At 47.2% G+C, this 27,693-nt stretch overlaps 1 protein-coding gene across 1 annotated transcript; it reads right to left on the minus strand.

Annotated features, from left to right (window-relative positions):
- Window positions 1-349: 349 nt before the first annotated feature.
- On the minus strand, window positions 350-26,855 carry CLSTN3 (calsyntenin 3). The gene is made up of 18 exons (XM_072991756.2): window positions 26,490-26,855; window positions 20,735-20,857; window positions 17,622-17,817; window positions 15,825-16,033; window positions 14,493-14,642; window positions 12,946-13,131; window positions 12,072-12,341; window positions 10,335-10,447; window positions 10,075-10,237; window positions 8,828-8,884; window positions 8,091-8,248; window positions 7,747-7,895; window positions 6,941-7,167; window positions 6,000-6,170; window positions 3,821-3,966; window positions 3,556-3,691; window positions 1,451-1,671; window positions 350-1,343 (listed from the first exon to the last, which is right to left on the minus strand). The coding sequence occupies exons 1-18, from the start codon at window positions 26,560-26,562 to the stop codon at window positions 1,176-1,178; spliced, it is 2,916 nt and encodes a 971-aa protein (XP_072847857.2). The 5' UTR covers window positions 26,563-26,855; the 3' UTR covers window positions 350-1,175.
- Window positions 26,856-27,693: the final 838 nt, after the last annotated feature.

A 27,693-nucleotide genomic window follows, 5' to 3' on the forward strand; every position in this document is an offset into this window, starting at 1 on the left:
CATCAGCTCCAACCCCATGACCTTGTCCCTGTTACTTTGCTCTAGTTCTCATAGTGCCTGGGGACTTGCAATTACAACCAGCCTCCCCCCCCCCCCCCGCTCCAGGGTGCTGGATCTTTTGAAAGTACCAGATGGGAACCAGAGTGTAGCTGGCTGTGACCTAGGGAAAAAGAGAGTTCCACTTCTAGAAGTCTGCAGGATTTTGTTTGTTGGACTGCAACTCTCAAAAGAGTTCCCTAGGCAGCACATCATCTCACTTCCACTCAAGTCTTAATTTTGTAGCTCACGGTAAGGGTTTCTGAAAGAAAAACGCTTCTTGTCTCTGAAGAAAGACCCCCCCAGCATTCCGAAACTTTTAAAATCCTTTTTTATTTTAAAATCTGCTCCATTCCCTTTTCCACATCATTTTATTTTTTAAATTCTGGTTGTTTTGACTATTATTGACAATTTTACAAAGCGACACAAGCTGCAGGTTTTTTTTTCTGTTTCTTTGCCTCAAACAAGAAAACAAGAATAAACCTCAAACAACAACATTGAAAAAATATACAATATATATATATAGTATTTGGGGGCTTCTGAGGGCACCTCACTTCTCCTCCTTGCCCCTGTCCCCCTCTCGTTTCTCCATATTCCTACATGCCATTTCAGCCGTCCCCCTGCCTGATGAGATGGGATCCTCAGGCGGGCTGATGGAATCCGGGAGAGGCCCGGCCCACTTTAATTCAAGCCAGCAGCTGGGAAGGGCCAGAGTCTGCGAAATGCAGAGGTCCCTCCCCAGAGACTGCTGTGAGAAGCCTAGAGGCAGATTTTGGGCAGCAGAATTTGGGGTAAACCAATGTGAGGACGCCACCAAGCCCAAGGATTGTCTCGTTTCTAGCTCCCCTTTCTTTTCCAGGAGACTCGCCCTGGCAGACAAGATGGCAGCCCATCTTTGCTAAGGGGCAGGGAAGGTGCCAGTAGGACGTTCCGCCTCCTGTGCCAAATGGGCATGTCTTGAGCCCCTCTCCCCTGTGAAAATAAGAGGCCTGGAGGAAAGAGCAGGGGTGGGGCAGGCATGGGAAGAGAAATCAATTGGGCAAGGCAGGCCAACCCCCCAAACCCCCTCCCCAACCCCCATCCCCAATATTAAACATAAGCAGAGCCTCCACTTTGTCTTCCCCACCGGTCACGGGCCTCTAGTAGCGACAAGGGGCATCATGCTTGCCCACAATGCGCTGGTCGTCGGCCGCGTCGCTGCCAGGGCTGTCGGGAGATTCAGAGTCGCTGCTGTCCTCCTCTTCAGCCACCTCTCTGGCTTTACCTTCCGCTCTCTCTGCTGCCCTCTCCTGGCAGTTCTGATACGACTGGGAGAGATATAAAAGAATTGGAGCACAAGAGCAACCTTGAGCTCCCTCTCAGGGGACCCGTTGCCCTCTTCCCCCCATCCTCCACCTGGCACTCTTCCACTCACCTCCATGGGGTTGACGATGATGGTGAGGGCCGAGTCATCCCAGAACATCTCGCTCTCCTTTCCTCGGGCACCTCCTTGGCTCCCCGTCGACTCCCCCGTGCGCTCGCGCTCATCAGCCCCTCGCCTGTGCAAGGAGTGGATGCGCAGGACGCCCAGGATCACCATCAGGGCCAGGAAGCCCACGCACACCACAATGATGATCGTGGCAGCGCTGGGGACCACTGCAGGGGAGAGAAGGGAGGACACCTGCTCAGCCAGGTCTGGTTTCCTTGCCTGCCAGCCGAGGAGCTTCAGAGGCTGCTGCTTGTGTGTTACCTGCAACTCTCCCCGTGCTTCTTCCAGGGACTACCAGATCGGGTTGTGGAAATGGCCAGTGGTTAACATGCCTCCTTTGCGGAAGCAGCAGCAGCCAACATCACGACACAGATGGCCCAGGGTCAAGAGTCAAAAGGCTCACCCTGAAATTTATCTTTCCCTTTTTATGCATTACTTTCTAGGGACATCATGCCCTTTCATGAAAGTCTGAGCATGTTTAAAAGATAAAACCCTCTACAGCAAGAGAGAAGGAACCAATTATTTTAGATCTTCTGAAGTAAAAACAGCACAAGAAGGGTTTAGATTTTCTGCCAGATACTGGCAGTTTGTGGTCCAAGCAATGGGATCACCTCATTCTGCCTGTGGTGAGAGAAACCACCTCTTCCCCCTGCTCAGGCCATGGCTACCAATGCTTATGAGGAGAATGTGGGTCTCTCCGTCATTGACAGCTTATTGGGCTCTTCAAAGGGAAAAAGGGCACATAGATGTACAACCCTAAGAAAATTCACCCTACTTTCTCAGCCATATTGTGATGCTGGGCTCGTTTTGGCTTCCATCTAGCACTTGCCTTCACTATACAGTACCTCTTGCTCTCCCACCATTATTTCAAGCAAGCTAGCTAGCAGTCTTTTATTAGGTTAACTTATGTATGTCTATCCGTTCATCCTTTACCCAGTCAGATTTCAGCCTCAGCCAGAAAGCCAATGTGGTTTAATGGCACGTGTGTTGGACTAGGAGAGCTGGGTCCAAATCTTCACTCCCTCATGTACCTCACTGGATGATCTTGGGCCTGTCACACACTCCCAACCTGAGGTACCTCACAAGGTGGTTGTGAGGATAACCGTGGGGAGAAGGACAGCCATGTACCCTTCCGTGAGCTCACAGAAGGAAAAGCTGGAGACAATTATAATATAATAGATAAATAAATGTTACCTGCACTGACTGGCAATGGCTCTCCTGGGTGTCAGACGGAGCCCATTCCCAGCCTCAGGGGACTGAACCTGAGAGAAGGCAGCCTGCACAGCAAATGGCCTTCCACGGTGCTACAACCCTTCACTGTTCTGCAGTCTGAGGTAGGACTTTGTTGTAACACTAGTACAAACTACTAACCACAGATTTTACCGCCATTGGGCAGGCAGCCATATCCCAGCCTTCAAGCAGAGCTTCCCAAATAATTCTACAGTAGCTCTGCCTGGGACTCACTAAGGCCTGAGCGATCATTGCTAGGTGTGAATCTGAAGAAATGCCTGCCGGTGATTTTGGAAGAAAGAGCACCCTGACTTTCCAGGTGGCTTTGGTGCTATCAGAGCAGCACGAAAAAGCTCAATGATGAGGGAAGATGGGCCTCCCATTCTCCCCTGCCCCGGTCACAGGACATGATGAAGTTATCCACTGTCACTCAAATATATTCTGAATGCATTGGTTGTTTCACCCCGAGGTTGAGGCAAGCTGGCTTTGTGACAGTTCTGTGGTGGCATGAAAGAACAAAACCAACCACCCTCGGTGAACAGCCCTGCTCTTTGGCCTCATTTCCTCTCTCCATTCTGCTCAAGTTCTTCTCTATAATGAGAGTAAGATTCTCCCCCTCTATGACCCCTTTTTCATATTAGAGAATAGCCTGATGAAATTAGCAGCTCCCCAAGCTGTCCTAACAACTGCATTGGAAAAATGAAAAGTACTTTGGGAAATCCCCTCACACATTTCCCTCTGTTGTGCCCCGTAAAACTCTGTGTGCCATCCTACTCTCTCATCATCCTTTTACAATCTATATGGCACGTATCAGGACATACTAGAGTTCCGATGGACATTAGCCAGGCTGTGGCCAGAGAGTTCTGGTGGCAGGTGGTGGCCTCGATGCATGAACTGCTGGGCACTCATAATGTGGTTGGGGTGAGCAGCTCGGTTCATGTTGTGAAGCACATTCACCTGCAAACAGAAATGTCACATTGTGAACTCAAAAACCACTTGACTTCCGCTTGCCATCACTGACTCTTCAGATAACAGTGGTATTCACATCAGTTTTGAGTTCTACGCATGCTTTTGCGACCGACTCACCTCCACAGTAAACTCGTTGCTAGAGTAGCGGCCATTCATCTCAGTGCAAGAAAGTCGGAACTTCCTCTCGTAGAGGGCAGCGCCACGGCGGGTGCAATAGGACACCTGGCGAAGGACCTCTTCGTAGACAGCAATGCTTTCCACACCTGCCCATATAAGAGATGATTAACGCTGAGGTGACAGGGGATTCCAGGCTGGCTGAGCTCAGGGCTGGATCTGAGGGCACATACTGAGGGGCTAAGAAAACCTCGTAAGCAAATGTAGGTAAGAAAATCCCAATGGTCTTGGAGAGCATCTAGTGCTTCAAGTAGTGCCTGGACCCCTTCTCTTGCCCTTTCTAAGGAGATGCCTCCATAGTGCCAGCTGGTTCCTTCATTTTCTTTGTATGCCATGCAAGTGAATAAGCAATGAAAAGGAGGAAGATGAAGTCCAGCAGATCTGCAGTTTGATGGGCTAACAAGCCAGGTGCATCCGATGATGATGACTGTGCTGTTCTTACTTATATAAGAAGGGGAGGCAAAGGGGACAATTGGTGTGGGTCAGGGTTAAAGACCAGCACAGGAGCCAAGAGAAACTGAAGAGATTCTTCAAACAGAAGAAAATCTTCACTGGGTTCGGCAAGATGGAGCCACAGGAAGAAAATACCTTGGCATGGAAACACTGAAATGCAAGCAGAAACATAGAGTGGGATAAAGGGGAGAAGACGCAGGCGTTTGACGAGAGGGTGATCCGTGACCAGAAAGACCGAACAGGCTCATTTCTGGCAACAGAATCTCAGAAAGAAGCCAGGGGAGGGATGGAGAAGATGAGCACAAACTCATAAGCAACCCAAGAGCTCTCCTGCAACAGCTACAATGACTGCAGCAGAAGGAATTCACTACCTCCCCAGAGACTTCACTAACAGCACAGCAAGTGTCTATTAATAGCCAAGGCAGCTGGTACTACTGCACCTTGGAGAGAATCAAAATTAAAAAAAAAAAACAACAAACAAACAAAGCCATGCGGTCCTTACACAATGCAAAAGCAAAGGCAGGTGATACCTTTATTAGACCACTAGAAATAAACTTAGAAATTTTCCTAGCTCTCAGTGTATGTAATACACAGTCCAATGTATAACAGGCTCTGCGTCAATATATCGTGAATAATGCAGGAAGGAAAACATACGGAAGTCCAAAAAGTCACAGCATATGTTTGTGACACATCCATTTCTTAAAGATGAATTACAGAAAAAGCAGGCTGCAAACACATGTCAGGAGTGTGGGTTTCAAATTACACCCCTGTGGCCATTGGTGAGGGTTTCTTCCCTCCGTGAATTACAATATATTGGTGCACAACCTTATGACAACTGATATATGTCCAAAGCCAGCATTAGTGGTCTAATAAAGGTATCAGTTGCCCTTGCTTTTCAAACTTTAAATCACTGCAGCCCAAGCACTGCCTAAGAAAAGTATCCTTTTGCCATATCTTTAAACAATGCCCATACACCTGTTATAGTTCTAGAAGAGGTAGCCGTGTTAGTTTGTGCAAGCAGTATAGGTTAAAACAAAATAAAAATAACAAGAGTTCTTATGTCTGAGGAAAAGCTCACATTAAAAAAAATACAGCAGTTAGTCTTTAAGGTCACCACGTTTCTGTCCTTTTTATTTTTATTTTTATTAATTGTTATTTTGTTTTGTTTTTACCTAAAAAAAGAAAGAACTCTAGCACCATCCAGGTCACTGAAGTTCCAGTTAAAAAGAACATAAAAATATTGTGGAGAAACAGGTGTCTCCCTACCATGCAGCTCACCTCCCTGCAGTCTCCCCAGCTGCTTCCCCACTAACCAGAACCCGCTTCCGCTCCCCATGCTCAAAAGCATTGAAAAGAGAGATTTGGAGAAACCAGCTATGGGAAGGTAAACCCCTGCCTGTCTGGAGCACGTACCCACCCTCCTCTTGAGCAGCCTTTGGGGCTGAAATCTTATCCACCCCCTCCTTGTCTCCCTTCATGCTGGCAGGGCAGACACAGCCTTTAATATGTGGATCTGGTACAGCCCCAGCTTCTTTGCCTGGGACATACGGATGCCATCAAGCTGGTGTGGAGAGGCTTTTGCGGAGGGCCTCTTTCAGCTTTTCAGGGCTGGGATGGGAAGGAGATGGATGATGCCAGACAAGGGAAAATCTGTCCCGAAGGTGCCCACCTGTGATGGTGAGGTAGGCAGAGGTGTTGATGAGCTCTAGGCCTCGCTGCTGCAGGGAGGCCCCATCCAAGACCAGGTACTCCCTCTCAGGATCCAGCTCTTCTCCAATGAGAGAGATCTCGCAACCATCCAGATTGTGAACAATCTCGTCAGACATCCGTGTGTCGGCCACTGCGAAGAACAGAAAAAGCTTAGGCAGCTGTAAGAGAAGGGAGGGCGATGGCTCACTCATTTATTTACACCTTCCACAGGCCACCCTCCCTCCACGAAGCTCCAAGCTGTATTTTTGCTTCCCAGCAAGCCTGAAAGGCCGTAAGTATCAGCCCAGCAAGTAACATTTTCTTAGCCAAAGGCCAGGATAAAAACACATAGGCATCATATTGCAAAGGTGCCTAGGAATTCCATATAGCTCTTTTATATGACACCAATGAACCAATTACATTTAAAAACCTTGATTTGTTGATTCCATCTCATATTATAGCAAGAGCAAGCAAAACATGTCACTTCAAAAATTACAAAAGGACTGTTAAACTGTTTCAGGGGCAATCTGCATTCCATTTCAAATGTGGTTCACATTTATTTTTATTTCCTCAGAGTCTTGATAGTCCTTGTGCTTTTCCTGATGTCCTGGGGAACATTGGGAACTGGAGTTTTGTGGAGAAGGCTCTTAGCATTGTCTCCAAACCACAATTCCCAAAATTCTTGCCATCAAACCTCCTTGGGAAAATTAAGCATGTAAAAACCAATAGATGCCTTCTTATACGCTTGTTTTGGTGCAGTGCTTAACCTTCTATGCAATTATAACTGCCAGATGTTAAAAATGGCCTCCAAAATTTTTATACCCTCTCTTCTTGTAGCAAAATGGTTGCCTGTCTACACTCCTCGGTCTATCACTCTCCAGCCCGTGGGCCACAACATCCGGCCTGAAATGCTCAACTCACCTGTGCCATGCCAACTCTCATCTTTCTTAGCCTGCACCTGGTGTGAAATTGAGCAGGAAATCTGCAGGTCAGGAAAGAGAGGAACTCCCTCGGGTCCTTCAAAATCAGAGGCTGGCCGGGCAAAGTGAGAAGTGCCACTTAAGGAGATCTGGGGAGCATCCGGCTGAAGCACTACCACGTAACCTTCCACATCCAGAATGGAGACACAGGACTCCTCACTGAAGCACCTAACAGGAGAAAGAGTCGGTCACTCAGTCTTGAAGGAGGCAGATTTCCTTTGTGTTTAATGGGCATCAAGGAACACTTTTACTGAAGATGTATGTTCGAGGGTGTTGAAAGAAAACTTTTATCCTCCCCCCTTTCATAGCTCAGAACAGTTTACAATGATTTAAAATAAAAGGATGAAGATAGCAATACTGTGTAGCAACCGAAACAGTGAATTCAAGAGACTCAAGCAACCTCAAGGCATGGCGATAGCCACTTTGGATCACAACGGCACCGTGGAGGGCTCCCTGCCTACCTCTGGAACCATTGCCTTTGCTCTTGCAATGACCATTTCCAAAAGGCAAATTCTGAGGGGCCAGGAAGGATAAACCTGTTCTGACTTTTTCTACAGAGCCAGAATTCTTAATTCTATAAAGCACCTCCAAAGTGATGCACAAATTAGTAAAATAATAATTTGAACAGCAGAGAAGTATATGCCCTCAAATGTCAAAGCTACCTATGTTATTCTGGGAGCTATAATCCAAGGAAGTAACTTTCCACATCCGCAGGATTTTTTTTACAGATGAAGAGTTGCTACTCACTTGACAGTAGTGGTCAGCTTGAGGGGTCGGACTCCAGGAGTAGCAAAGCGCAACGAGTTCATGTAGGCTACGTGCTGGATTGCATGGTTGAAGGTCTCTACATCATCCCCCTCCAAGGTGAGAAGAGACTGAGATGGGTTGACATGAACCTTCAAGGGAAGAAGGAAACAGGCTTTGAGGTGAGCCGCCTAGCGAACAGTGAAGTCGGTGGTCAAGAGACAGACAGGAGGACATAAGGAGATTCTGCAGGAGGCAGGAAGGAGCAAGCACAACCTGGGAAGCCAAGCCAAGGTGCAAGCAGAGGGAGGGAAGGTCATGCCACCAGAGGCCAGGAGACGGTATACCTTCATCCCTTTGCCAAGGCTGTCAAAGTCGCTGTAGTCCAGCCCCTCGCGACAAGCATAGAGACACTCTATCACCTCCCGGCTCTCAAGGCTGCCGGGCCGTGCAGTGAAGCCAGCCAGATAACCGTGGAAGTAGTGGTGAATCGGCAGAGGGTCTCCTAAGAGGGATACAGGAGGAGGGATGGTGTGAGAGACAGACGAAAAGAAAAGGGAGGGGGGGGAGAGAACAACAAAGACAGCAAAAAAAGGGAAGCAGATCATGTGAACAGGAGGAAAGTCTGAGGAATTCAGAAGGAGAGTGCGGAAAGTCTTGGATGTGCAGCCAGCTGAGGGAGAGAAAGACCACAGCAGAAAAGTTGGAGTGGGTGGGTATAAAGGGTAAAGACCCTGTTTCCTCTTTGTGGTTTCAGAGAAGGACAATCTGGGTGGGTGGGTGGAAAAGGGAAGAGTAAAAGGCAAATGTGGGCACCGGCCAAGATGGTAGCACTTCGTAACATCTCTCACAGACCAGCTTTGATGCAAAGATGAACTGCAGTCAGTCCCAGATTCAAGCCCTTTCCTAAACCACAGAGATAAAACCATCACCCTGCCCAGAAGAAGCTGCATGGCCAAGCTGTCAAGCTTTCAAGACTTTTTCCCCACAGGTAAGGGAAAGGGGAGGGGTTGTGGGGAAGTGGGGAAATGTCATGCGTGAGGAAGGGCGACAGCCGTGCTTGGTGACAAAGAATGTCATATACCTTGCCCTGCGTCTGTGGAGTTCTCGTTCCCTTTTATTTTTTCTTTGTTTCTCTCCTCTGCAAAATAAAAGACAACTCAGAGCATGAGAATCTGTCTTGGAGAGTTGCTTGCACACCAAGGAGGCCCTGCAGTGGCGACTGTCATACGACCGGGCTTCTTTTCTACATACAGCTTACTAGAAAAGGAGGGGATGGGATGGAGAACCAATAGCACTAACCCAAAAGAACTAAGTGGCCCTTTAAAATAGGGAACGCAAAGTCTTTCCAGAGTTTCCAAGTTAGGTTTCTGGAAACCTGAACCCTATTCCTGCTAAGCTAATGAAACACTATGTGTTCCCACCACCACTCCAGCCAGTAAATGCCAAGATGCCTCTGTCAATTCAGTTCCAAACAATACTTAGAGCCCTTGTGGATGAAAAGAAGCTTTCTGTCTGCCTTTAACTGAAGCCTTTTCATATTCATTCATTCAAACTCATCCATGCACTTTTTTTGTAATAAAGGGATCTGAAGCAACTTGGAAAATATATTTATAAGAAATACAAACATTATGATAGTTAAAAACACATTACAAAATTAAAACTATTACATACGAAAACTATTGAATAAAATGGTTTATAACATATTAAAAAAGCATGTTTAAAAAAAGAAAGAAGAGATAAAAGATATAACATCCCCTACTTATAAATCCCTTCCTTGGCTGTCAGTTACTTACTCAATGTCTGCCTGAAAGAGAAAACTCTTTCATCCCGATGCAAACACAGCAGAACTGGCCCCCTGAAGGGGTAGTACGCGACAACCTCAAAACAGACACCAAGAAAGCCCTCCCTTATGTCTTCGCCATGTGCACTTGTGAGGGTTGTGGGACCAAGATAAAGGCCTCACCTGAAAATCTTACACCACTGAGGTATCCTGGATCAAGACATTTAGGGCTTTATAGTGAAAACTAGCACTTTGAATTGACCCCAGAAACGAACCCGTAGCCGCTTACAGCAGGGAGTCTCTGTTCTCCCTGTAAGCAGTTTTCCCACACTATTTCATGTGTTAACTGTTAGACAGGGCATTTTATTGCACTTTACCCTCATTTTTCCCCCAAAGGTCTCCAGCAGGTTGTTATTTGTTATTCTCTTCTGGACACCTTCCCTCCCCCACACCGTAGCATCCAAAAATGGACAAATCCTGCACCCCTGTTTCCCTGACCGTTGCCAAAGTTTTTGAACGGAAGTCTGCAACCTAGGAGGGATGCTCACCAGCCCAACAGGCTCCAATCATGAGGGAAGATTCCTGCCGTGGGGGGTGGATAAGGCCATTGTCATGAATCAGCGCAGGGTCATAGGAAACGCCATCCACGTAAAGTGTAACCGTGGGGAACTCCAGGTTCAGGGCATAATGGTGCCACTCGTCATCACAGACCTGCAACCATAAGGAAAGGATTGACCAGACCAGGGTGTCCTCAAGAAAGGAAAGGCCTGGGGGAAAGGGAGCTGTGGGAGAGCACCTGTTTTCTCACCTGCTCCAGTTTCCAGAGGAACTTGACAGGCCTTGCGCTCTCCAGCAGTGGCCAGTAAAGGAAAGCGATGCGGCAGCCGTGCACACTGAGGGAATAATGGGAATACCCATCCTCTGGAGAGGAACAGACGAGGGGCATCAGATTAACCAGCAGCACAATTCTAGTTAATCTGCCCTGAGACTATCCTGCTCTCTTACACTCCATCTGTTCCTGCTCATCAGGGGCAGTCCCAATTTGATATCTGCCTATCCTTTATTTAAAAATACTAATTTGCTACTCCCCCAAACAGCGAGAGTTACAAACCAGACAACCTCATCCTTTGACTTTTACCATTCCCAGCTTAGGTAGGAGTAAAAAGCCAGGACTCCCAGTTCAGGCAGAATCCCACATATTTGCTGCCAGGTAAGTTCCATTTAACCTCCCATTATTAAAGGGAGCCATATGGAAGTGACCAAGCGACCCATACAAATATTCTATGTTTCAGTAGGAGGCGGAATATTCAGCAATTCTGCTCTCTCGTTTCATGCAAACATCCTCAGTGCTCTGCTTCTGTCCTGCTTTGCTTCAGGGACAATCTGTCAAAAATTAATTCCAACGTTTTGCAACAGTGCACAAACCTCTTCCCCTGGGCACCTGGAGCTGAGAGACTTTAGTGTGGGACAGAAATACTTAAGCCAGGGGAGCACCCATGTCTACAAACCAAGAAACAAAATATTATCATCCTGCTTCCCTTTCACACTCACCCACCCAAGCCACCTACATGAATAATAAACATTGCCGCTGTCTGCATCACAAATATAATTTAATACCTATTAATAGATGCATTGGGAGGTTAAGCAATCTACACTGTTACAATCAGTTCAGCACACCTGCTCCAGAAACAATGCAAAAAATGCAATGCAATGTTCAACTGGAAATTATATAACAGTCTTCCACAAAGTTCACAAAGAGACGTATGTATGAGAAGAGGAACATTATAAACACACCACAACCTCTCTGTTTTCATCCATGAAATGTGGAATGGCTTGGCCTCTTGACAACTGGCTGTGGTCTTCTGTATAATAATAGCAAGAGGAACATCCACTTCCATAATACAAGGGACGGCTCCTTTAGCTTGGGATAGAGGAAACATCTGAACTTCCATTTCTTTTACAATAGTTCCTATACCTTACATCTTTTCTCTTGTAGTCCATTAAGACTTTATGGAAGCATTGAAAATAAATCTAGGAATGCTACTAGCCCAAATAATTCTTCAATAGCCTGCCTGCCTGCAACAGCATACTGATTTTAGTCATTTATGGTATATCAACATCCTGAAAAAAAGAAATTTATAGAGGTCTTTACGGTTTGCTCATCAGGCGACATTCTGTGCCATCACAAGGAAGTCGGCAAGTAGCCATTCCTAAGCCTGCCTGCATTCCAAAATTATGCACAACTGCCAAAAACAACAACAAAAACAAACCCCCCGCCCAAAAAAAAATCCACCCCAAACAAATAGGAAGTTTGGCACTGAGCATAAAATTCCTGAGAATTTCAGGTTTCTGTTCTGATAGGTATCTATCAGAACAGAAGAGCTTTCTCCACTGCAACCAAGGCAGCATCGGTTGTGGAGCTCACACAGATCGGTCTTCTCATTGTCACTCCTCCCCCTGCTCCCCACTATCTCATGCTGGAAAGAGTCTTGCCCTGCCTAACGGTAGGGCCAGTCCTGGTTTGAGGAAGGGAATGAGGTCTTACCACTCTGCATGGTGCTGCAGATCACTGTTTCTTCCTCCCTCTTGTTCTTGCTTTGCGTCACACCATGTTTCATCCACAGGGACAAAGTAAAATGGTCGCTCAGTCCTTCAAGGGCCCCGGTCCCACTTCCCATGGGCACCTGGGTTGCCTGGCTGCCATTGAACCAGTAGATGAGGCTGCTGTCCTGGCTGTAGTGGACCGAAAGGCGTGCTGTCCAGTTGGCTGTGGGGCTAGGGACAGGCAACAGGTCAACCTCACCGGTCGCAGCTCCTGTTGAGAACAAGAGAGGAGCATCAGAAGACTGATCTCAAGGGTGCTGAATGGTGTCCTTCACTAGGGACCCAGGAGAGCCAAGAGAATTGGATGCCTGACCTCAAACATCCAAATGGCTCCCCCACACACACACACACGACATACACACTCCCATTAATTAATACAGGGGTATCATCTGGCAGAAAGATTTCTTAAGCAACTCTCATTGAAATAAACAGCAATGACCCAGGAAATATTGCTACACTATTCTTGTGTGGTTCCTACTCATTTCATCATATCTGCACACAAGAATCTCTCAATGAGTCTACTCCAAGAACATCATGATGTCCAAATATCACACCAGATGTTTGTCACATTGGTAGGAGGAGAGTACAGGAGCCCCAAGACTAACACTTTCAGTCTTGCTGGGAGAAACACCGTACAGATACTGACCCACTGCTTACCCGTGTGATATGGGGGCTCATATGATTTGTGCACGTAACCCCTTTAAAAGATCCCACCCTCACTGTCCTTCTCCTGCACCACTAGCCCCACTAGCCCCCATGCCCAGTTCCTCCACTCCCCCTTCCTCCCCTGATTAGATGTTAAAGAGAATACTTACCACAGAGTTTGCGCAGTGACTTCTCAGAGTAATTGTCACGGTCGCATCCTTTGGCCACGTGGTTCGTCTGCAGCTCTACAGTGGCTTGGATGTTCCAGAGGGGCTCATCACACGTCTCCAGGTGGATGCTAGGGAAAAGGGCCAGGGTGCCCGTGCCCGGGGTGTACTCTATCCTTTTATTCCAACCTTTTGGGAGATTTTTGGAAAAGTAAATGATGTCAGGACCTAGACTGGAGAAATTCCTAGACGGAAGAGGCAGCACGGATTGGGCAAGGCACCTAGCCTCCCTGTGAGTTATATGGAGGATCAAATGATCACCTACTTTATAACAACAGACGAATAGCAATTTGAGTCTCCTTTTCCTTCAAGGAGGTTAAAGTGCCATGCACCAACCCATGCATGCCCCATATGCTATAGGCCTCATAACCGGACCAAGATTCCCCAGATCACCATGGTTGGGCAGGGCAGTTGAGCCCAAATCTCCCTGCATCCAAGATTCCTAGAGAAACATGGCCTGAACACAGCTTCTCACATGCTCTGCCGATGTCTATGATGGGGCTTAATCTTGGATAAAGGAATGCAGCCTGAATACCTGTATCTGGAAGTCCTTTCAAAAACTCCAAATGCTGCAAAATTCAGCAAGTGGGCTGCTAATGGGTACTGATTACAGGGTCCAGACTTTGCTGCTATGTAAAGAATTATGAAGGCTAGTTGTAGCCAGTGGATAAAGTGGTTGTCATAGGCTAAGCAGGAGAAGAATCTGGCAATAGTAGAGAGGCCTCACAGTTGGAGCCTGAGAAACATTGGTGGGAAATGTCTAAGGAATGGCAACATTTCTCAAATGAAGCAGAAGGGCCACATAGGGAGCCTGCTATGACGGTTTGACCACATGGGGCCTTCTCTGAATTCCACTCCTGATGAAAACACAGAATAAATTATGAGATTAAACAAGCAGACAAGTAAAAAGAAAAGTAAAACAAAAGATAGACAAAAGATAGACAGCAAAAATTTACTGCCCACATCATTGTCATAATTACCACCACCAGGTATTTTTATGTGGCTGTCAACCCCACACTAATTAACAGAGGAACATGTCAGAAAAAGAGACCATATCTCTAAGCCCCTTATAATTTAAACATATATTGTTGGGGCAAAAATGTTTAGTTGATTAAATAAATAAATCTCTTTCAGTTGACTGACACTCTGCTTCCAACAGAGCAGACAGCAGATTTATGTAAAAATGTTGATCATTTAATAATTTTAAATAAAAGATACAAACAATCTGACAGCTCTCGTCTTAACAAGCAGTCCTCTATCTCCATTCAGGAGAAAATGGCAAGACGGCATCTGCTAATATGACACATAGGCAAGTTGCGCTAAATATAACATCATATAATGTATTAAATCAGGCCATTTAGGACAAGTAAACAACCACCGGTTGAGGAAAATAGAAAGTTACACACGAAAGCCAAAGATTTTGATTGGTACTTTGGGGGAGTTAAAAGGATGAATGGAGAAGACCTATGCATGTGAAAAGGAGCTCCTACCTTGCCAGCTGGGTTTACAGGTCGGCTTCACCTGAATCTCCACTTCAGCATCATCAGAGGCTCGTTTCTTGCCACAGTCATAGGCTGTCACTGTGAACTTATACAGGCGCTCACCGCTGTATTGCAGCTTCTCAGTGTTTTCAATGTTCCCTGGCAGAAATGGTAGGGTCCCAGAATTAGACACTAGATAATGTGAGTGTGATAAACTCATCAAAGAGCCAGCATTAGCTGAAGCACTACAAGGGTGTACATTCTGCAGCCAACCTACACTTGCTGTGGCCACCCCACACTTGTAAAGGAATAATATGTAAAGGGTAACAGGGAATGGGGCAGGAGAGGACAAGATTGTATAGGTCTGTAAGTGTCGATGCAACTTCCCTGGATACAGGGAGGGGAAGTTCTCCGTACAGGAGCAGATCCAGAGCATTTGGCTGTAGGCTTGAGTTCCCTCCTCTCTGGGGATCAATGAGTAGGGGGCTGACAAGGGCACATTGGCTTGGGAAGGCCATTACAGCCCCCACAACAGATGCCATTGGGTCCCCATAGTGGTCCGGCATTCAGCAGTACAGCACATGCAGCTTTAGTGGCCAATCCTTGGTTAACCGTCAAGGGCATGGTAATGGGTGTGCATTGGCTATGTCACTCAACACAGTGATCTGCTCCTCATGCTGCGGCAGTACTATTCTGCCGTAGCCAATCAAAGCGGTGGCCTTTCACTTGTTCATAATTTATCTTCAATAAAATTGCTCAATGTTAACTGGCTGTCAGATTGGGCAGGCCAAGAACTCTCTTGCTTGGGTCCATCACACAAAAGCCAAACCAGGTAGTATGTCAGAGGTGTGTAAAGAATCTGTTTTTTTAAAAAAAAAAAACCTGAAAAACATCATCAGATGCTATGAGTGGGAACAGGTGAACACACCAGAGAGGTTAGGAGGTGTTCAGCTCTCTATCCTCCTGCCGCTGTCCCACTCACAACCACCAGCATAAAGCTGCTTCCTCATACATTGGGGGAAGCATACGGCGGTCCTTGAATCATTTCATCTGTTGCTGAGGTGGGGATGGGGCAGCTTCAGGCTGAGAAGGGGGAAACAGTCAAGTCGTTGCACTATCATAACCTGCCACTGTTCCCTGAAAACTGGAAAGACTTCGGCAGGTGTTGCTTTTTTTTTAATTTAAAAAAACAAACATCCATAACATAAGAAGAGACAGTTTCATCTCTCCCACCTAGTGGGAGACAAAAGCAATGATGATACCATTATGTGTATGCTTCACAGCATTATTCTTCACTTTCTTGGGAGAACTCCTCAGCCAGAGGCCCATTCAGATTCTCACCGTCATTGTCAATCAGAAAGGGGACATTTGGCGTCAGGATTTCATAGTAGCAGATCTGGCTGTACTGAGGAGAGCAATCGCCATCAATGGCTTCCACACGCAAGATGCGGTCGTAGAGCTTCCCTTCTGTCACAGCCACACGATAAAGCTTATCCACAAAGACCGGAGCAAACTCGTTGACATCGTTCACCCTCACGTGGACCGTGGCCCTGGATTTTAAAAAAGGGGGGCCAATGAAGAGCTGGTCTACAAATGTACTTCTAAAGAAGATAAATGCTAGTCCTCAAGCTTCCCTGGAAGGCTGGACCCCTCCTTTTTTCCCTCCTTTTCAGAAACAAAGGGGTTGGCAGTGGTTACTTAATGGTCAGGGAAATATACTCTCTGTCTACTCAAAAGTATTCTTCTATGTTAATAGGCTTTCTAGCCAGCCTTTGTTGCAGTTAGAGATTACAGGGCTGAATTATGGTAATACTTGGCTTAAATTTGAATGCTGGTTGAGTCATGTGCTACTGATAAAGCAAATCCCTAGCAACACAAAACACACATCAGAGTGGGAACACAGGGCTCACACTTTTTCTAGACTCCGCAAGAATAAAATAAAAGGGCAGAGGAATTACGATTCCGTCAATGTCAACAAAGGTCCCTTGGGGAGTAGCTTTCAGTGCAGAACACAATTAAAAGTGAGTGACCAATTAAAGCTCTATGAGCTTGTGTGGTGTAAGACATAAGGGAACAAGCAGCAAACCAGGAAAGGGGAGCCGTAGCTCGGTGGTTCAGGCTATGATCCGCACGCAGGTGCTTTGTATTTCAGTACCACTAGATGGGGCTTGGAAAGAGCCTATCCCAAATCCTAAATAGCGGCTCTTAGCCTGTGCAAGATGACACTGATAGAGATGTCCTTCTTCCACAGAAGACAGCTGTTTCTGTCCCCACATAAGATTCTGGCTTAGTCATGAACTGCTGGGGTGGCTTTAGACAAGACTTTACCTTTCGGCATCAGCTCCCCCACCTGATCCCACTCCTGCCCAACATCACATTAATAATACTGGCCCTATTTTACAGCACAATTGGAAACCTTATCAATGCCGGAACTGTACATTATGAGGAAACGCACATCACTCCAAACCCCGCCTTCCTTTATAACACTAATGGAGAAGCATTTCCTGTGAAGGAAAAGGCCCTTAACCACTGCCCCGATCCATCATTTCTCCCCTACAAATGTATTTCCCCAGGCTATTTTTAATCGTATTTTGTATTTTCTGCTGCCACCCGTCCAAGCACAGTCAGGCTGGAGACAGACAATCCTGGAGACAGGAAGCATTTGCAAAAGGGGAATGAATAGGCTCCAGACAGATTAAGCCTTCCCTTTGCTCACACTCTTCCTCCAGCCCATTATCCCATGATCTTCAGAAACACAACTTTGGCGATACATTTTCTGGGATGCCACACCATTCCAGCTCAAGCTTTGAAAGATTTTGAGGATCAAAAAGGAAAAAAAGAGAGTATATTTTAAAACTAAGTACTGATATCATAGGAATAATTCCACACCGACTGCGTTAATGGAATTTGCTGACATCCGAAGGAAAACAGCACTACAGGGGTGCTAGATTAAAGCATGTCTACCTTATATATTTTTAAAAACCCCACACGGATCAGCACTTTGCATTTCCTCCATTAACAGTACTATGGTGGGATTTAGTTAAGGATTCTGTCACATACAATATTCCCTTCAGAGTCTTGGCCTGTTAAGCGGGATATAACTGCAGCCTTTTGCGCCCGATAAGCCTTCAATCTTACTTATGGGATTTCTTGGTGTTGGCACCGTCAGGTCCTTCACCACAGTCATAGGCCTGGATGGTGAAAGTGTGCTCCTTGTGAGCTTCACAATCCACTGGCTCTTTGGCCCGGATCAACCCTTCGCCCGTCGCTTTGTCCAGGATCACTGCTTCAAAGGGCACCCCTGCCCCATGGATCCGGAATCCACATATTTCACCTGGTTGCCCAGAAGGAAGCAGCAGAAAGAAAGAGTTAAGAAGAACATTAAGCAAAGAGTGATACACATACAGTAGCAAGTACCATCCCGTTCCTGTCAACCAGCCCATATCCATTCTGGCTTCCACACTGACAGACGTGGGCAACTGAGGGATCTGGACTTTACACAGATTCCCTCAAGGTGTACCCTGTGCGAGTACTGTTGGAATCAATGGTACTGCTGTTGTTCAGCTCATGTTCATTTCAGGGGAGTTTAGTACAGGGCAACGTCTGAAACGGTAACATAAAACATGAACCATCCAAATCAAAATGACTCTAAAATACCCTTTAAAGGCAATTTCTAGAAAAAGTAACTTGAAATCATCACTTGTTAATAAAACCTACTAGCTCCCAACACTTATTATTCTTATGTTCTATTAGATGAGAACACAAAAAGGGGGCAACTCATTATAGGATGGTGTGTTATTTGTTACTCATTATTTACAAGCTCTTGGCAACTGTTCCATGTAACAATCTGCTTCTGTTCAGTGTGTTGTCACTTGAATGGGCCATTGGCATGTCATTTCTCTCAATACCACTTTCAAAATATTTATGTTGGAGAAAAATGTTCACTACAGGAAACTGGCACCATGACCTCCGTACCTTTAGAACGATACAAGCCCTAGTCGATCACTAAAAACCACATGAATTGCTGGTGCACAGAGAGGAGAACACTAGCCTGCTCCTCTCTATCCATGGTTTTATCAGCCTATCCCATGTACAGAAGCAAGTCGGAAGAGTGAGTGCTTTTCTATCTGATTGTCCAGGTTCCGGACGCACATGGAGAGCCCCATGAGTAGCTGAAGCTTCAGACATGTTGGTTTCCACATGCAGGAGGGCAATTGAGGTGACAAGAGACAGAGCGGGACTGCTGCGCTCCCCTCTTTGTGTGAATATTCTGCATTTTTAATGATGGACGAGGGCTCTTCTCATACTGTTTACATGAATGGACTAGTCATGGATGCAACTACTGCAGGACGCAACATCTCACGCAGGCCTTCCACATACCAGAAGCTGGAAGAGGGAGGTTTCCTGCTACCAAGGTGTTTTCAGTCCTTAGCTTTTATCCTTCTTTTAGCTTCTATACTCAGTGGGGTGGGGTAAACAACGCTGATCTGAAACTCACATACTGTACTGAGTTTTGACCAAACATGCAAAAAAAGCAGGCAAGTTTATAGATTTGTACTGGTACACTGAATGCATTGTCCTGAATTTGAGCTTCTCAGGTTAGTATATGAGTATATACAAAATAAGTATATTTTATTGAGAGGTAATGTGTTGGGAGTGGGAGAGCAGCAATGGCTGGCACCCCCAAAGATATTCCAGGTTTCTTCCTTGCAGATCTTTCACAAAAACTCTCTTGTATACCTCCCATGTGTACCTTTCACAGAAAGAGCTACTTACTGATTTTTTTCATTTGCATTCCTTGAATGCTTTCCCATATACAGGCTTCCCCCACTACGAGGGAGGTGAACATCCATCCTGCAGGGCTGATCTAGTCTACAGTGGCCCTCTATCTGGTCATATGAACAAGCCCCTCTCCCTAAGCACTATGCCTTGAAATCAAGGCATTGGGTACAATGCCCTATCATAAGCCAAACCTCTGCTGTCTCAAATCACTGATCAGAGGTAGTGGGATTTCCTTCCGGGTGGGTCGCCTCTTCCTAGGAAGAGGGAGGGACAAAGACAGCCTCACAAGTGACAGCACTTCCACCACCACCACCCATTCATCAAACCCTCTTAACGTCATCTAGGCCACTGGTTCTTAACCTTGGGTTACTCAGGAGTTTTGGACTGCAACTCCCAGAAGCCTTCACCACCAACTGTCCTGACTGGGGTTTCTGGGAGTTGCAGTTCAAAAACATCTGAGTAACAAAGGTTAAGAACCACTGATCTAGGCCATGGCACATTCCCCTGATTCTAGCTCTCCACCCAAACCTACCATTAGCCCCCCTTTCTCAGCATCTCTTCCACATTCAAAGAGTTATGATTTTGCAAGCACTGAGGAATTCATGCAAACAGGTCACAGACTGAATCGTATGCATCATTTCTGGAGAACTGGGACCCCATCAGACATGGCATTAAAGGCGCAATGGTCCTTTGCATGCTTACTTCAGTTTATAAAATGCCACAAGGACCGATCTATACTGGGGCCACTATGGATCAAATCTTTCACCCCAAACTATGATCTTGGCCGAGTCTGAGCATCCCTTGAAACTGCTATTTAGTAACCCCAAAATCAGCCAAACAAGAATGAATCACTTGCTTAACACCACACCAGTCTGGGCCTTTATTTATGCAGATATGGCAAACGTACAGGTAGTTGAGTACTTAGTTTTTCAGTGTTGTTTTTAAAACAACCTCCTGTCCTATCTCCCCTTCCTGGATCACTGCCTTGTTGTGGCGAAGGGGCTTGAGTAACTCAGAGAAGCTGTGGGCTATGCCGTGCACGGCCACCCAAGACCGATAGGTCTTATCTTCTGTTCTATCTTCTGGCCATTGAATGCAAAGGCACTACCCTTCAGGAATCAGCAAGGCTCCCAGCATTTTAAAATTCAAATATGCAGATTTATGGAGTTTGGACTGTAAATCCCAGAATTCCCCAACAGCACAGCTCCCTGTGGCATTCTGGGAATTGTAGTCCAGAAAGATGAATTGGCTCACCTTGCCTTTAAAACATGCTGTCATAATTTATATTACTAAACGTGTGTATTATTTTAAGTAACTTCAAAGTAATCATATTGTGCTACTGATTGACATGTGATCATGCCTTTCCCCAGTGCTGTTACCACAAATTTCTCCCTACACGCCAAGGATTTGATCAAACTTGGGCTATGCGTAAGTAAGATCCTCCATTCCTGCATCTCTCATCCATGTACCTGCATAGCGCAATGGAGCATCCTTGTCCAGAGCAAAGAGCGGTGGGTTCAGCAGGACTGTGTTGTCATTCTCCATGACAATACCCTGATATTCAGCTTCGATCCAGGGCTTGTGCTTGTTGGCTGCAAAAATTGAAAGTGTAAAAAGAGTGGTTAACAGGATTAAAATCAGTCATGTCCATGTGATGACTAACATTCGTAAGAACGTTCTTCACATCTTCCTGGTAGTAACTGCATTCTCCGGGTATCTTTCTTCAGGATACATCTCTATGTTATGTTATGTGCTATTTAAGTCATAACTGACTGACAGAGACCTTAGTACAGCTTTCAAGCTGCTTTATTTAAATTAAAAACAAAGAAGACCTTTCCCCCTAGTCTTCTTAATTGTGCCCCTTTGAACAATTAGTTAGGAGTAAATTCATCCTGAAACTAGTTCTGTGCAAAAATGAATGGAATAGGGAAGCACATACAGTTGAAACCAACAAGGCTTAAATCATTGACAGTAATATAGGACTACAGTTACACCGAAATTCAGACTGAAGATTGGTCAGATAATACCTTATATATTCTAAGAATTCCCTTGTTCACACGACAACTTAGTTTTGTCAACAGGGGCAGGAAGAACAAGGACACCTTGTCATGAAAACAGTCTGGGGCCAACCCAGCCGCCTAGTAAAACTTCTTGCAATGCAGAGCTCTCAAAACATAAGCGCAATTGGTGGCAAAGGCCACAGCCTAGTGTCTCATATGAGAGGGCATCATATTAGACCACAGGCTAAAAAGATGTTGAGCCATCACGGGGTCTCAACGTGACCTACTTCATGGGGTTATTGTGAAAAGCAATGAGAATTCGGACTATGCCGGCTACCCCAGGCTCTATCGGGACAAGTAAAATAAAAAGGATAATAACACGTAGGACCTAACAGTTCTCCATAGATCCAGGGAGGAGAGATTTCTTTATTTGAAGTTCGGCTGATCTGTGCCAGCAAAGGGAAAAGTGATGCGGGTGGGGACGTGGGTTGCACAGCTTCACGAACGGTCAGCCTGGCTAATTACTGTATTTTAAATTCCTACCACCTTCAGGAAAAGCAGGATGTAGAAAGCGGGTTTTCGTTCCTGGCCAATATAACTGATGGGGCCACATTCAGCCTCACTCAGGGAAATGGAGTGGGTTTGGATCCGGCAGATCTTGACCCAGCTTGTTTTGGGATCTGCCAGTGGCTCTCATGGGTGCAAACATCACCAGCAATTTTTTCCTGCCTATCAAGATCTCACCAAGCCGAACCTCCACCAACCGACAGACCTCCCTTTTGCTTCATCTTATCTTCTTTAAGCAGGCAACATCTGAGGGCTATTCAAATTTGTCACATTTTTTTAAAAAAGCTGGGGGACATTGGGTCACAACAGAAAATGATCTTGGGGCGGTTGTTGCAATTAATGTAAGTATCAAATCTGTGGACAATTCCCTGTTCTTCTCACAATGTCAAATGCTTGGAAAAAAATGCCTGGTCATTATCTAGCAACATTTGGCTGTGTAAACATCCTAGCTGAATCACAATCTAGATAGCATAAAGAGATCCTTACATATTCGCTTATTCTACAACACACACACACACACACACACACACACACACACACACACACACACACACACACACACACAATCTAAATGTTAGCAATGAAACATAAATGATTACTAAGGACAACATTACTATATTTATTACATTATAAACCCTGTAATTTGAAAGCTCCATGATGGGCAAGGATTTGGAAACGTGAGGGTTTTAACCCTGCTTTTAGGGGGAGTAGGAGTGGGAAGTCAACTTGATACAAAGCTAGAGAAGCTAAACCTGGAGACAGCTACAGAAACCACACTCTGCTTACTTTGACACAGTGAGAAGACTGAAAATACAGCTTTTGATGGCTCCATAACAGGCATCATTCTCACCTTCATTTTGGGAGATCCATCGTTAGACATGCATTTTCCCCCTCATGCAAGAGAGCATTTCAGAAATAAATTGTCAGGATCTTGATCCCAAGGACCTTGACAGCCACAATTTCAACAGCGGAAGATGCAACAGAGGGAGAAGCAAGAGTAACCAGGAATGAACAGCATTTTGGCTTTGTTCTCCATGGAAATGAGGGCAAAAGGATCAAGCCAAGGACTTGAAGGAACCGCAGCCAAAAGTCTTGTGGCACCTTAAGTTTCATTGCTTTCATTTGGCAAAAGATTTCGTTGACTGCGGCCCACTTCTGTGCCACCTAAGCAGGCAGATAATTCACCATATGCTTGGGTGGAAGAGACAGGTTGTTATTATTCATGGGTGAGAGGGACCGAGTGCTCGCCAATGAAATATCCTCAGTTCTGCAGCCTCCATGCATCCCACCTAGTCCCAGCATCCTTTGCTCTATCCTGGCATGTGCCCTGTTCCCTTTGGCCCCTCCTCATTGCCTGAAGTGCTAATCTTGTTGGCTGGACCCGGTCCAGACTCAACATTGAAGCAGACGCCGCCAGAAAGCTCCGAAAAATGTCAGAGGCCCAGAAATAGCAAATTAATCTTTATCGCACAACCTCCAGGGCAGGGGAAACAAGAGGAGGGTGGAGGGGGTTGAAAGAGAAAGCAAGGAAAGAAAAATCATTATAAATTAACACTCCCTCCCCCACTCACAACCAATCTCTAATAAATTGGGTCTCCAGGATTAGATCACAATGGCCTAGTTACAACCCCCACCTTTTACTAGGCTTATCTTCCAGAGACATGGTTCCATCCATTCACAACTGAGCAACTCCATGCCCATCTTTGGGACTTTCAGAATGTGAGCCTGCCTGGTAATGGAAAGGAGGGTCTCAGGATCTATGATGATGGAGGGACCGTTAGGGCATTCCCCTACCCCACAAAAACCCAGTCTCAAGCAGAGGGGACCCTCTGAGCCCCTATGGTTTGAATTAGTCACGGCTCTCATTGGGAGACTTCCACAAGAGAACCTCAGAAGATGGCTACTCAGAGTTGTTAGTGAGGGGAGGAAGCCACTTCAGAAAATGGATTCCGAGTCCTACCAAGAAAAGCCAAGTCAAAGACTGGCCCATTGAGATGTCACCCCAGTGGCTGATGACCTCTTAAAATATAGAGTTCCCATACCAACTCATAACCAGCTTTCTGGAAGACTGGACTCCGTACTAATTTGTGGGAAAGGAATGGGAAGTGCTTGATGTTTCCTCCTTCAGGCACTAGATCCTTAGGCTAATCCTGCTGCCACTGGACTTCCAAAGAACCCAGGCTGTGTGGGTATGCTCATGTGGGAGAAAAATGTGTGCAGACCAATGCCTGAAGTGGGAACTCTATCCAAAACCTCTGCCATTTGTGCTAGTTCAGGACCTTAAAAGGTCCCATGCCAATCATAGGAAAGACAGCAAAAAAAAAAACCCTAAAAAGCCTTCTTGTGAAGACATCCATTTGTTTATGTTTATGTATGCCTGGATCCGAGCTCCTCCCAGCTACAAGGCTGCCACTAGCCATGAACCTCTCAGGTTCTCTCGTGGGATGCCATTGTACATGAAAAAAACCCAGGTGATGGGTCCATGCCAAATCCAGGGTTGTTGAACAGAGTGGAGAGGAGAAACAGAAATTAAAATTTCACCCTCTCTCACACTGATAGAACTTTTAGTCCTCTAGCCAAATTGATTTGCAGCACATTCCATACAGCCAAAAGCAGGTCCCCATCACACATAAGTATTTTTTTTAATAGAATTCACTACTATAAAACATACCACTAACTTTTCTTGGGAAGGCTAAGACAAATTAATACAGGTGGGATAGGATGGGATACATCTATCTTATGTAGGAGATGGGGGGACCCCCAAAGGGACAGAGCCCCATCAGTTTGCCACTGTTCAAAAAGCCAATGGTTTGAGTAGCATGGTAGTTCTGCTCCTGTACCTTATGTAAATGTAGAACTAGACACTGATGGACACCTGCTGAAGGGGGGGAAGGGAGTGCAGAAATTGCAGTTTGGGACTAGGGGCTATCAGTCAGCCTTTGCGGTCAGCCTGGTGCTGGAATAGCAGGACAGCTGCACATCAGACCTGAAGAACTTCAGGTGTGCAAAGGCTGAGGCAGCACCGTCAAGAAGGGGCCCGAGGATTTGGATCATGGGGCAGGAAGTCACAAAGGGACCAGTAAGTCATGACAACCATTTCATCAGATCCACTCCAGGGTTGACCTACAAAACCAAGCAGACAAAGATCTACTGCCTCTCCTTCCCGAGCAATTTGCAGATGATACACCTTGCTTTGCTTTTCTCCTGGACAGAGCTATAATACAACCCCCCCTCACCCTGTGCCCCCATGCTATGTCCCTGTTTCAGACATGAAAAAAAAGGGGGGAGGCTGTTGCAATACAAGACACTCCTGTTGCTGGGGCAACAAGCTTCTGGAAGAGAAATAAATCCTTCACTGTTCCCATCAGCCACTTGAAGAGCCCTCGGCAATTTCTTGAAAAGAGCCTCTTTATCTGGGGACCGAAGCAGATTCCTACCATAAGAGGCAAACCCAGTCATCAGTGGTTGCATGTGCTTAGAATGCGATATCAGAGAGAAGCAACACCAGGTCTACTCTATCTGCAAAACCAAGAGGCACACAGAATCCTAATGATGCTGCATAGCTCCACTCCACATGCAAGATTTTTCAGGGAGGAGAGAAGTGGCAACAGAAACCAGACGGTCCAAACAGGCTTGCCTACCTTCCTTCTGCTGCATCCCAGGGAAGGGAGGTCAGAGGGTCTTCTCCACCTCCCCAGAATGTTCTGGATCTTTCTCTCTACCCCCCCCAACCCCACCCCAGTTCTCTTACTCCTCTATTCTCCTAAAATACATTTCGTTGTGTTGATGCCTACAACCATAGATCTACTAACCTACATCTTGCTTTTCTTATGCACAGATTTGTGTGTGTGTGTGTGTGCGTATGTGTGTGTGTTCAGTGTCCATGCCTGGAATGCTGAAATGGTTCTACCATCCCCTTCTTCTCCATGTTCAGCAGTCCCACCCTTTAGATATGCAATTCTCTCCTTCCACTTCCCCATAGATCATAATTAATAAGACAGATAAGAGGAGCCAACCAAGATCCAAGGCTTCAAGGAGACAATACAAAATGAGGAGAATGCTGGTTTACTGATGCCTCCAGGCAGAAGCACAGGCAGCACAAGATGGACAAACAGACAGAGAAGGACAGCTAAAGAAGCCACATCACGTTTTGATCGACAGGGTTTGGAAAACAGGCAAAACATGGGGAGCCGCTGGGCGTGTGCCAAGAGAAGGAGTGAAAAAAGGATGTGGGAAGGAAATAAACAGGAGGCGCAGAGGTGGGTGGGCAGCCCCTGGGAAGCAAAGAGGGGCTTGAAGCTGCAGAAGGGGAGCAAGTGAGAAAGGGTGCAGGAGCAGGAGCAAAGGGAGGGGAGGAGGAGGAGGTTGGCACGCAAAAGGCGAGGAGGCTCCGGGTTGGTGGCCAATGCCAAGCCCTTTCCCCCCCACCCGCAGCCACCACCTCCAGTAGCCCCGGGGATGGGATGGATTAGAAGGCAGCCGAACAGCTGCGCCTCGCCTCTCACCAGATGGCCGGCCAGTCTCCGGGAGGCGCGGAGGGATCCCGCTCACTTACTCACGCACGCACCCGCCCGCCTATCTCCCCGGACCAGCCGCCCCGCCTGCCCATCTCCCTCGGGAGCTCGCCGTCGGGGGGGGGGCGCGTCCCTTTACTCACCTTTGTTGCCGAGGGCACCGGACAGGAGGGCGAGGCAGAGGGCGAGGGAGACGAGAGGCTGCCCCCAGCCCATCTTGGCTAGGAGCCCGGGGGGGGCACTCCCGCTCCCTAGAGCGGGGCGTCGGTCTCTGGCTGGCTGGTCCTCCCCTGACGGCTCCCGTCCGGCCCTCCCGGCAGACGGCGTCCACCCCACCTCTGGGCAAGCAGGTGCGGGGCGGCCGAAGCGCGGCTCCGAGGACGAAGAGCACGCGCAGCTGGCGTGGCTCCCCGGGACGGGACGGGACTGGACTGGACTGGGCAGGGCGGGAGCTGCCTGCCTGCCGCTTCCTCGGGCTGCCTGCCTTCTCTGCCCCAGCCCGGCCCAGCCCCTCTACTGCAGCATGATGTCAGCAGCGCCCGACGCTGATTGATGGGCGCGCGCAGCCAATGCGAGGGGCGCCGGCGCCAGGTGCTGCAGCCGAGGGGAGGGGATCGCGGTGTGGGAAGGGGAGGTGTGCGTGCGTGTGTGTGTGTGTGTGTGTGTGCGCGCGGCAGGGTGTCCGAGATTTGGTGGTGGTGGTGATGGTGGTGGCGGGAGGAGAGGTTCAGGTCGCGCGGTGCTGACCCGCGCACCGCTGGGCGTCGAGGAACTTTAGGGGCACTTCGGCGGAGTTGGTGGGGAGGCGAGCTGCGGATCTCGCGCCGTTGCTCCCTGGTGCAGCTGCGGTGGGGCTTGACCGAGAGAAAAGAAAGCAACACGCGACCATCTCCCCTCTCCCTCTCGGAAGGGTCTTCCCTTGGTCTGGGCGGCCTCTGCACCACAGGGCGCCTTCCCTAGCCTTGCCTTGCCTTGCTTTGCCCTTTCAGGGCCCGGGCTTTGGCCTGAGGAAGTTCAGAGCGGCAGGTCGGGCGGAACGAGGCGTCCTCTGGTTTGGACCGAGACAAAAGCTACCTCACGGACAACAAGTAGTGGCACCAGGGAGAGGCTTCTGGTCCCTCTGAGGGGCTGCTCCGTGGGGCTCTCGTGGGCCTCCAGTCCTCGACATTCAAGCCCCTGCCCCCTTCGTGCGTCGAAAGGAGTGGGCTGTGGCCATCGAAGCTGGTGGCAGAGAAAACCTGTTACTCTCCGGGGTGTACAAGAGATGCTTTGTTCCCTTTGGGGCAACAGAGGAAGAGGGAAGTTATCTGCCGGCCACAGAGACTGGCGAAACGTTACGAAGAAAAA

The sequence above is a fragment of the Pogona vitticeps genome, chromosome 2 (genome assembly GCF_051106095.1).
Source record: "Pogona vitticeps strain Pit_001003342236 chromosome 2, PviZW2.1, whole genome shotgun sequence".
Classification (NCBI taxonomy): Eukaryota; Metazoa; Chordata; class Lepidosauria; order Squamata; family Agamidae; genus Pogona; species Pogona vitticeps.